At 37.4% G+C, this 12,171-nt stretch overlaps 1 protein-coding gene across 3 annotated transcripts in view; it reads right to left on the bottom strand.

The window, feature by feature from the left end:
- Positions 1–12,171, bottom strand: part of Sesn3 (sestrin 3) — a 32,023-nt gene that overhangs the window by 10,200 nt on the left and 9,652 nt on the right. For all 3 annotated transcript variants that reach the window (XM_048344069.1, XM_048344071.1, XM_048344070.1), the window contains exons 2-4: positions 6,462–6,527; positions 5,523–5,720; positions 3,576–3,758 (exon numbers count right to left, since the gene is read on the bottom strand). In XM_048344069.1, coding sequence (XP_048200026.1) covers positions 3,576–3,758; positions 5,523–5,720; positions 6,462–6,527 — 447 coding nt within the window. The remainder of the gene's footprint in view (positions 1–3,575; positions 3,759–5,522; positions 5,721–6,461; positions 6,528–12,171) is intronic.

The following is a 12,171-nucleotide window of genomic DNA, read 5'->3' as shown; positions in this document are numbered from 1 at the left end:
ATCAAAGCTTACAGGGTGACTTCTAAATGCTTTGTTATACAATGGATCTTCTGCTCCCAAAGCCCTTTTATATGTTATGTTATTAAGATATGTCAAGAAACATTGAAACTAAAAGGGAATTTAAAGATGTTCTAGCAAAATCACTTATTTTTAAGGTATTTTGGAAATCCACAAAATCATCATCTGTAAACCTAACTTAGTAAGTTTTTTAGTTATCCTTTAGCTATCTTTCACTAAAGACCTGCAACAGATGACAGAGCTCATAGGCTAGTAACTTACATTTGAATAAGGATTTTGAAAATTTCAAAGCACTTTTCCCTATGCTATTGCTCCCACTGAATGATGGAAGCCATTAAAAACTAGCAATTCCTTCATCTATTTGCTCCCAGGATGAATTCCATCAGTGAGTCCATAGGGAGTTTTTCCTATTGGCTCACACATTCCCTCCCCTCCCCTTTCCCTTCCCCCTCTCTTCTCCCTCCCTCCTCTCCCCTCTCCCTCCTCTTCCCTTCCCCCTCTCTTCTCCCTCCCTTTCCTTCCCTCTCTACTCTCCTCTCTCCCTCCCCTTCCCTTCCCCCTCTCTTCTCCCTCCCTTTCCTTCCCTCTCTACTCTCCTCTCTCCCTCCCTCCCCTTCCCTTCCCCCTCTCTTTTCTTGTTTTCCCTCTCTCCCTCCCTTCCTCTCCTATAATGTGCCCACGGGCTTTCCCTCTCACGTGCAATTGGCTCACTTCTCTGCTAAAACAAAACAGACTTTCTTTTGTTTGACTCTATTGCCTAACAACATATATACCTGTGCATGCACACACATATATTAATCTGATATATTACAAATAATGTAGGGAAAAGAAAGAAAATAATCAAATATTTAAATGCTAATAAAACTTTTAATCATCATTATATAGTTGTGATCCTATATATTTACTTTTCTGTCTTTCAAATTTGGCTTTCTGACATACTATCTCATAGGGTTATACTATCCTATTATTTTTTTGAAACAGGCTAATATTGTCCATCAATATTAACTTTGTACTTAACTAGTTCTCATTTCCTGTACTGCAAAATTGGTTAAATTGCTCCCTATTTTTTTGTTTTGGTTATTTGGAAGAATAAATTGTTTTTTGTGTTATAGCTTTGTTTATATTTTGGGGATATTTCCTAGTAGGATTTTTAAATACTTTTCTAATTTTTTATGTTACTGTTGAGGAATTTTCTAGAATATCTTTTTAGAACTTACAGTGTCTTAGCCAGCCTTTTTGGCATGTTCATTAAACCTTGGAACATAGTCAACACTCAACTATACTTTGTCATCTCATATTCATTTCAGTTCTTTAACATCAGTGTAGTATGGCTTCTTTTCTATCAAATGACCAACTAACTTATTTTTCTACCCTGAAATGAGATTATTTTTTTATCTCCTTCAAAGCCAGCCCTCATCATCCCTATTTACCTTCAAAACGTTGACGTCTTAATTCTGTCTACAATCTTCTCTGCTTGTAGATAGTGTCTGAAGAATTAGACGATTTGTTTCTTCAGCGTGAACTTTGTTCATCTGCAAATAACTATCTGATTTTATTTCTAATCTACCATTTATCTCAAACTATGTATTTCTGACAGTAATCAGATATTACCTGATTGATCTTACAATCTTTTGTGAATGCTCATGTCAGGAAGATGGAAGCCTTAGAGTGGTTCTCTAAGTCATTCATGCCCTATGTCTTCTCTCCAGTCTAACACACATCCTGCTAACTTGTTTTGCTTATTCTCACATAGAACATTTACTACAGTCTTTTTTCCTCCTGATCTCTGGATCATTTCACAAAAATTCATCTCAGGGCTGGGAATATTGTTCAAGCAGTAGAATATGCTTACCTACCATGCTGGAAGTCCTTAGGTCAATCCCCAGTGCCACAAAAATTAATCAACCAACCTCTTATCCCTTAGGCGCAGTATGACATAGGAATGGCCTTTTAGTTTGTAGCATTTGTAGTATATATTCTGAACTACTATGTTTATTTTACAACTCCTAGTGATGTATAATTCTTCATCACACTGATGGCCAAGCTCTTTTGGTCAGACACACCTCCAACAGTAATAACCAGGAGCCCTATTTTAATCAGTATAATGTAGCATATTAATTTATATATAATATATTTAATTAAAATGTGTTTGATATAGAATACATGAAAATACACAAATACAGAAACTTAAAAGAATAAGAACACACACCTATTTTCTAGTATTTTGAAGGACTAACTCATATGTTCCTTGAAGTACCAAATCTCAACTCTGGAGACCACAATTTTCTGAGGATAAAAACAAATTTTGTAATAAAAATGAATAGATTCTGTATTCACTGCATTGTGTACAATATGACCAGATAGTGTATTGTCCCGTTTTCTATCCCAACCTTAAGTTCAATACCAGGAAGCTGTTCTTCTTATTATTGTGGCATGACATTCTCTTTTTTTCCTATGAAATGCTCTCCTCTACTGGAAAGCTCTTGTGTAGTCTTTCAAGCTGGCTCAAACGTGACTTCTAAGGCACCGCAGAGCCCATTCTCTGAGTAGGTACTCACTCAGACACTCTTGTTCTGCATGATGGGCACTGCCCATGCTTCTGTTCCCTTGGACTCTAAGCATACCCAAGAGCGAGGCCTTGATCTCATCATCGCACAAAGTAACTCAGCTGGGACATAGAAATATCCATTCACCAGCCACTATCCAATCAGAATACAAGCCTTAGGAAAGGATTATATGTCAAAAATTTTCAGAAAACTCAAGAGTACTCAGATTGATATGTTACACCTGGTTAAATAACTGGGCAAATAACCAAACGAGGATCCAAAAGCTCCAAACAAAAGCAAAACAAAAACCAAGAACATTTCTGTTAAAAGAAGAATTTAAAATAAGCCTTATATAGATAATAATGTAGATGATGGCTCCTATCTACTGGATAACTGCATGTGGCAAGCACAGTGTGCAGCCTACTCTATTAATGACTTTACCTCACTGAGAACAAGTGCTTGTACCCAGCACACCTCCAGTTCCCATCTAGGCTTAGCTTCTACCAGCTTTTAAAAAATCCACAGGCCAGTTAGAGAATCACTTCTTATTTGTATAACCACTTTTTGTGAATCTTAATGTTATGACATATTAGAACGACAAAGCGTTTAGAACTCACATTTCATCTGGACTCGCCCAGACGTGGGAGGGGGACAGAGCCTACATAAGTTTATTTCCTAAGGGGTGTGTGTGTGAGAGAAAGGCTCCAGCAGAGGACTAGGAGCCTACCTGCTGGTGGCCTTCTTGTCATGCTGCTGCTTTGTCATGGTCCCTTACCAAACTGCTAATCCCAGGTAAAAAGAACGATTCCTGGAGGTAAAGTGTTCGTCTACAGTTAAACCCACTGACTTTTCAAATTATCTTTTGTACACTCATTAATACAATATTTTTAATTTTCAAGATTCTAAAATGCAAGTGTTTAAAAATAAGTCTCAGGGAAAAAAACATTTAGCTAAAAAATTAACTCGGAAGCATTAATAATTTCCTTTTCATTTGAAAGAAACACTCAGTACCTGAATGTGTTCTTTTGTGATCAGCCAGGGTCGGTGCGCTAGCAGCTTATTTAATTCATTAAGATTCTTCAGCCTTTGTGGCACATATTCCAAACCATTCAACCATTCAGCAATACCTCCAGTCTTTAAAAATTCATCCACATGCATGTTTATTAAGTAAGAGCACTGATGTCTAGCTGCAGCCTAAGGTAGAAAGAATTCATTCATTTAAAAAAATGTAATAAGTCTCATTCTATTTGTAAATAGTTTAGATGGAATTCTTAACATGTGGGGGAAGGGGCATGCTAGGGCTTACATTCACTGTCTGAGCACTGTCTCTGAGTTTTTCGTTGATGCTTGTCATAGGGATTAAACTCAGGGCCTGGGCAATGTCCCTGAGCTTCTTCACTCAAGACTAGCTGCTCTACCACTTTGAGTTACAGCTCCACTTCAGCTTTTTGGAAGTGACTTGGAGATAAGAGCCTCACAGCTTTTCCTGTCCTGGCTGGCTTTGAACTGTGATCTTCAGATCTCAGCCTCCTGAATAGCTAGGATTACAGGTGTGTAATGTCCAGTGCCCAGCATAATATTGTTTATAATTAATAACTTTTTTTTTTTTTTTTGGCCAGTCCTGGGCCTTGGACTCAGGGCCTGAGCACTGTCCCTGGCTTCTTCCCGCTCAAGGCTAGCACTCTGCCACTTGAGCCACAGCGCCGCTTCTGGCCGTTTTCTGTATATGTGGTGCTGGGGAATCGAACCTAGGGCCTCGTGTATCCGAGGCAGGCACTCTTGCCACTAGGCTATATCCCCAGCCCCTATAGTAGGTTCTTGAATTATATATACAGCTGCTGTGTGCTGTCGAAGCAAATACTTATTACATGAAGCCCATTCCTTTTTGCAGAACTTGGTATAAATTAACCCAGAACCTAGTATTATAGTCATTTTAAGGAAATACATACTCTATCCACTATGCAAACATAATTCTCTTTATATCACAATATCTTACTACCTTGTACCTCAATAATTCAGAAATCCTGCTAACTTAAGCACTACTCTTAAATATCTGTCAGATCTGATCACCTCATCCTACTTAGCTGATACCGGAGCTCACTGATTCTTTCCTTCCTGTGCAGTTAGTTTTGATGCAAAGCAGACTTGGACCTCTCTGCTTCTCAGTGAAGTACCAATGTGTCTTCCTTTCTTGTCTCTCTATCTGGGTTCTCTTGGTTTCTGTGTATTCTTTGTTTACCAGCTTTACTGTCATCAAAATCTTAAGCTAAAATTATAGTTTTAGTCAAGTTCATCCTTCAAGAAATGCTGTTTGCTGCTCAAAACTTTGGTAAAAATAGAGAAAAGATAATCAGGTAGCATTTGGTAAAAACTACTCTGCTAAATCCAGCTATTTCTGCTGGCTCTGTTAGTCCAGCTATTCTCCTAAACTCTCCAAACACATAGCACTGACACTGTGTTTTCATTATGCTTCTCCATTTAGCAAGCCAGTGGTAGCACTATTTCTTTCTTCCAGTTCATTCTGGCTGCCTATCATCCCAGCTTAGATTCTCCTCCCCAGTCCCATCACTGGCTGATAACAGTTACTAGGTAGTCCATCAGTAACAAGAACTATAGTTAGAAGTGCTGCAGTCAGTTAAGAATTCTTCTCTTATTCAGAACCTCCTAGTGATGATTGATACTTTCTTCTTCTTTGACCAAATTAGTGATCATCTTCATGTGTAAGATAAATGACCAAAGAAAATGTCGCCAATAATTTGAGATTATCAGTGATGAAAAAATGAACCAAGAATAAAAACAGAACTACAGAATATTATTTGGATCTGTTAGATTAAATGTAGACATTTATCAATGGAGTCGATGTTAAAAAAGCTACCCTTTTCTTTAATTATGTTTCTAAAGCTGTCTCTATGCACTCACATACAGATCGAATTTCAGAAGGGAAGGTGTCATACCTACCATTATTGCGATGTAGTGCCTGTGCGGTAGAGGAAGGGGACCGTCCATTCGTAACATGTAAAACTGGCTCCTCAGGAAAGACTCCAGGTACTGCGTGTGCAGACTCATGACCTGTGTGATGTTGTCCAGGCGGCCTGACGTGGAGTATTCTTCTATGAGGAAGTTTGTCCGTTCATCTACTGTGTTTGCATGGACAACCTTAGAACCAAGAAGTATAGAACACAAAGTAAGCATTGCAACTTAAGTATGTCCCGGATTTACATGAATTTTGCCACTGTTGAATGAAGCAAATGAATAATTCATTTGATATCAGCAGACTCTGAGATTATGCAGTTGCTCATACTAGAAATAATTTTTTAAATACCATTCATTTTTGGCTTTGGTATCATGATTTATTAAACAACAAATGTTAAATTATCAAACACTAAACACACAGTTATAAAACTGAGGGAAGAAGCTCCCATCTGCTTTGCTAGGCATTTGAAACAAATTGTTATAGCAATTGCTTGGCATTGTTGTATCAATCTGTAATGAGCAAAAGCAAGAGCATGTGATTATATACATTTACATTTGATTTCATCAGCTTGTGAACATAAGTGAATTAGATTATTTTAGACAAAATGTCTCCAGTCTGATCCTTTGCTCGTTTTTGTTTGTCAACATTATGTTTTGTGTTTTTTTGTTTGTTTGCTGGTACTGGGGCTTGAATTCAGGGCCTGGGCTCTGTTCCTGAGCCTCTTTGTGCTCAAGGCTAGTGCTCTACCATCTGAGCCACAGCACCACTTCTGGCCTTTTCTGAATAGTTTATTGGAGATAAAGAGTCTTACAGACTTTCCTGCCTGGGCTGGTTTCGAGCTATGATCCTCAGATTTCAGCCTCCTGAGAATATTTGTTTTTCTTTATAAATCACATTACACATTTTCAGACTGATGCACTTACTTCCTTCTCTGGAATAAAGGCACTTGGTCCTCCTGTCAAGGGTTGAGAGACTCTGATTCTCTTATCCTATTTTTAAAAGAAAAGTTTTATGTATTAATACTGATTTTCTAAGAAAAGTTAAGCAGGTAAATTTTTATTCCTAAGGTACTAAAATACATAGAATACATAAGCAAATAGAATTCTGTGACACCAGAATGAGTTTGGGGTACGGATCAGAAAACCTGTGAGGTCACTATGTGGGGGGAGATAAAGGGCTGCAGTTACTCAGTATCGTTTCTCTCGGGCACAGCCCATGTCAGCACACAGTCTGCATTTGACACAACTGTGCACTACTTAACCACCATAATGAACTTGAAGCCCAGAGCAGACTACAGCAGTATGTCCTGTTAATGTTTTGGAAGCCAAGAAGAAAAGCACACTCAAACAAGAATTACATGCAAATTCCTGGAGCAGTTATCTCCCTTGTGAAGTTTCTGAATACAATGCCAAGTGTATTAATATAAAGTTGCTATATTAAAAAATATGAAATAGATTAGGTAAATTTAAGAAATGGTAAAAACAGTAATTCTTACTGTTCTACTTGCTATTGTATTAACATGGTGCACAATCTTTTAAGACAAAAAACTTGCTAGGTTTTTGTTTTGTTTTGTTTTTGCCAGTCCAGAAGCTTAGACTCAGGGCCTGAGCACAGCCCCTGGCTTCATTTTTTCAAGGCTACCACTCTATCACTCTACCACTTGAGCCACAGTGCCACTTCTAGCTTTTTCTGTTTATGTGGTACTGGGGAATTGTGCCTAGGACTTCATGTATGTATGCAAGGCAAGCACTCTACCACTAAGCCATATTCCCAGCAAAATTGTTAGTTGTTTAAATGGACTATTTTAGTATACCCAAGTAAGTGTAATTTTATATAAATCATGACATTTCAATTGAAGAATGGCTTTGTTCCTCACAGGTACATTTAAGGGCAGAGGCAGTCAGAGGGAGCCTCTCCTGCTTTGAATTTTTTCTTAGCTAGCAAAGAAGATGGGGGAAATGGACTCTTATTAATCTGTAATAAAAAGCAATGTTCTAAAGTTCTGAAAATGAAGCGCTCCAAAAGCTGTAATATAAAAATATTGAGTATGCCCTGGTTTGCGAGGTTGTGAAGACTGAGCTGGAAACGGCGAAGCATGGGAATGCATGCCTGTTGGAGTGCATTACGCATTAGGCATCACAAACCCTTCTGAGCAAACATCTAAGCTAAGAAAGCAACTCAGGATAATTTACCATTTCAATGAAAAAGCTTATAGAAAGTGACTATAAGGAAAAAAATCATTGGCTGGAAGAGAAAATGTCAATAGGGAGATAAGTAACAATTCTAAAATAAGTGACATTTAGAGGAAATGTATGGGAGAAAATACATACAATCTTTTAAAGGGTTTACAAGGGATTTTGTAGATACAAATGACTTATTCCTAATACCATATTTATTGGTTGAATATATTTACAGCTCACAATATAGCACAATATGCAAAGAGCACAGACTTGTGCACAGCTTTTGTTATGCCTTTCTGAAATGGCAGATAACTGCTCTTAAGTTACTAGATTAATGGTCACACCAATTTTATCATGATTGCAGAAACATTAGGCGGGGGGGAGGGAAAGGGGGAACCAAATCAGCCTGTTCCATGATTCCATGTCTTAATTTTTCCTCACATTACAATCTCCAGAAAAGTACCAAGGACTGTCTGTCTATCTCTTTCGCTCTCTCTTACTTCTTCTCTGGAAAAAAACATTTGAGCTCTACTCTTCTAACAATCAAGTTTATAACACAGTACTGTTAACTCTAAGCACTATGTATAACAACAGATCTTGTAGAACTGAAACTTTAAATCAACTTAACAGTAACACCACTTCCCCTGAGCCCAGCCTTTGGGGAACTCTGTTCCCCTTTCTGCTGTTCATGTAAGCACTCTTCTGATTATAGATCAGATTGTCCAGACCTTCCTTAAACAACTCAGATTTTCCTTTTTTGTGAAACTCTGCCCTCGCTCCACTTCTACTATGAGCCATCCAATCCAGTAACTTTTTTTGACAACTTTCTTAGATGTTCTTTTTGCATTTATTTCTCATAAAATATTCATTCTCTCAAATGAGCATTTTCTCTCATGGCTTTCAGTTTGTACCAACAAAATCCAATTGAAATAGCTAACAGTCACCATGTTGGTGGAGAATGGTAGAGCAGATGATATACACACAGGAGCTAGAGATATATAAATTACAAACTCCAGAATACATTGTATCTAAACAAGGACCTAGCTCTTCTTTGCAGACGCCTTTGAGTCATTCTGAAACATCAACTACCTATAATATGAAAACCTTAACCTTAATAGAACATTTAATGCTCAATTTTATCGTTATAATAATCATACCGTAGTAGCACTGGCTCAGACTCAGCTAAATCCTGTAATTCTCTTTTACCAATAAAACCTTTTTTTTTTTTTTTTGCCAGTCCTGGGGCTTGAACTTGGGGCCCAGGTGCAGTCTCTTCTGGCTTTTTCTGTATATGTGATGCTGAGGAATTGAACCCTGGGCTTCACATATATGAGGCAAGCACTCTACCACTAGGCCATATTCCCAGCCCCATCAGTATTGTTTTACAGAATAACTTGTTCTTCTCTGTTCTTTTCCTGATTTTTCCTGCTGAAACACCTATAAATGCTGAGTCAGCAACTGGAATTTACTTTTGACTATAACAATTGATATTTTTACATGACACTGTCCATGACATTTTCTCATTATTTTGTTACTATATATTAAAAATTAAAGCTATTCAACTATTCTGTGGGGATATAGTTAAAAGTTATGAGGTCAATATGCTTTGTGGAATCTGCCAGAGCTTTTTTATCTGTTATGCAGAAGTTTGCTCTCTAGATGTACAAAATGTATTTGTAAGCATCTAGCCATCTAAAAACCAACACTCACACACATGGATCAGTAAAAAATAGCCAGAATTCATGTACTTCATTTACATGGAAAAATACCTTTCACACAGCCTCCCAGCAACACAAATCAACAAATTAAGAAGTTTACCTTTGTGAGAGCAAGGGGTAACAATGTCTAAAAAGAAATGTACCCTTTAACCGACTTACGTAACTGTAGCCCATCTGCATATCACCTTTACAATAACAAAACAATTTTTTCAAAAGATGAAAAAATGTTTACTTTCACACTGACTTAAATGTTTACAAATATTTATCATTAGGTCATTGAAAAACAAAATAAGAGCTGGTCATGTGACTCCCGGTAGAGTGCATGCTAACTTAAAACCCATCTCTACTCCTAACAATAGCAAAACATAAACCAATCTGTATGTTAATGCAAAATGTCCCATTTACTGGATTAGCGTGCATACAGATTCCATTCAGGTACTTTCAAGTTCTGTGTCAGGATACTTTAACTAAAGATAAAGGGTTCTTCTTAGCCTATACTTAGGGCTTCAATGCTAGCATATTAAACCTATAGTTTCTTTAGTTAACTCAAGTAAGATCATTTACATAATCTAAAAATTCTTAAATTTTTAACAATAAAAGGACATATAATGGGGACCACAGAGCACAAATCATTGTAATTTTAAAATATTCAAATCAAAGATACCAATCAAGCAGTCAGTATGTATTAATGAATTTTTTTATCACTAAGCAGCTGCTACAATGCCTATTTTAAGAGCATACAAAGTATGAAAACTCCCGGGGCTGGGGATATAGCCTAGTGGCAAGAGTGCCTGCCTCGGATACACGAGGCCCTAGGTTCGATTCCCCAGCACCACATATACAGAAAACGGCCAGAAGCGGCGCTGTGGCTCAAGTGGCAGAGTGCTAGCCTTGAGCGGGAAGAAGCCAGGGACAGTGCTCAGGCCCTGAGTCCAAGGCCCAGGACTGGCAAAAAAAAAAAAAAAAAGTATGAAAACTCCCTAAAGAGAGCTTTTCTCACCCAGTATATCCAGACATTAATAAGTAGAATGTTATAAGAGTGAATGCTCCAAGTATAGTAATATAGTGGACAGGATGCTAAAAACTGAATTCTTTTCCCTCCTTGATCACTGAAAGACCCTGATTTGTTTCCATATGGGAACCAATTTTCTGTATTTGAAAAATGAGAGACCATTCCTCAGGACTTTTTTTTTGTGGTCGTACACATGCTGAGGTTCTCAATACTAGCAGAAAGTTTTCAGAAACAAAAGAGAAAAACACTTTAAAATTATTTATCTGTTGTTTTGCTAGTTTAAATAAGTTTCATCATTTTTAAAATAATATCTTACTAAATTTGTTAATAAACAGATGGTTCTGGATTTTTTAGTAAAATGCAATAAAACCAAGGTTGGCATACATCTGTATTATAGATGTAAAAGATAATTACAGATATAATAATTTACCTATTTTTTGTAAATTTGTAATAGGGAGATTTTGTTGTTGTTGTTTTGCCAGTCCTGGGGCTTGAACTCAGGGCCTGAGTATTGTCCCTGGCTTCTTTTTGCTCAAGGTTGGCACTCTACCACTTATGCCACAGCGCCACTTCTGGCTTTTTCTGTATATGTGGTGCTGGGAATTGGACCCAGGTCTTCATGCATGGTAGGCAAACACTCTACTACTAGGCCACATTCCCAGCACCCTTTTTTGTAAATCTGGATTGTAAATTCAAGTATGTCTGATTCCTTTCAGTGTTCTGTACTTTTTGCTCTCTATAATAATGATCCAGTCAAGAAAATATAAAGTGTAAGATACACATTAAAAAATCTATTTGTTGTCAGGATTTATCATGCTTAAAAACTGTCTTCTTCCTCCAGATTTCTTTCCAAATAAATCCAGAGCTTATCACAAAAACATTATCTACATGATAATGGTAATCTTTTAAATAACCTTTAAAACCTATTACTGTAAATTATTTTTCGGAGTCCTCACAAAATAACGTGTATATTCTGTGTCCTCAGACACAGCTGATATGGCGCATAAAGGAATGTGCCAAGAGAGGCAGCCACCATACATTAATCTAGTTCAGGTTGGACATGTAGGTGTCTACATGGTTCACTATTATTACGGCCTTGGTGACTTATCCATGGCTCCTGTGGGTATCTAGTAGATGTGGAAGTGTTTATTGCAGCGTATAGTTAATACATTATCTCATCTGAATGTGCGCTTGGAACCATCCTTTTCTAATCATTTTATATCCTTGTTTCTAAATGGCAATAACTGAAACTATGCTAAAACACAAACAAAAAGGACTATAAAGAAAAGTAGATGGTAAAAATAATCTCTTATAATTCAACCACCCAGAAGTTAGTGCTGATCATTTTGGAGTCTGTATCTTTGACTCCTTAAAATGGGAAAAAATTAAACAACATACATTAAAAACCAAAACAAAACACTCTGATTTTCCATTCAGTACTCTACTATGGAAAGGCTCTTCTACACATGGATCTGTATCTCAAAAGTTGCCAGTATTACATGGGTATTTATGACCATTTGTTTACACAATCCCCTCATCAGAGGGTTAAGCATGCACTAATGATGCTTTGAAGATGAGTGCTGAGTCAACTAGACATTCAACCTGAGCTAAGATAAAGCTGAGTCCAGGAGGATATAAAGAAGATTGTAAGTGACGATGTGGTCTCGCTTCCCAGCCTCTGGGGTGCAGTACCCTCATCAGCCTTTACAGAGGGGAGGCACCA

This window comes from Perognathus longimembris, chromosome 3 (genome assembly GCF_023159225.1).
Source record: "Perognathus longimembris pacificus isolate PPM17 chromosome 3, ASM2315922v1, whole genome shotgun sequence".
NCBI lineage: Eukaryota > Metazoa > Chordata > Mammalia > Rodentia > Heteromyidae > Perognathus > Perognathus longimembris.
This window is presented reverse-complemented; position numbering and strand designations above follow the sequence as displayed.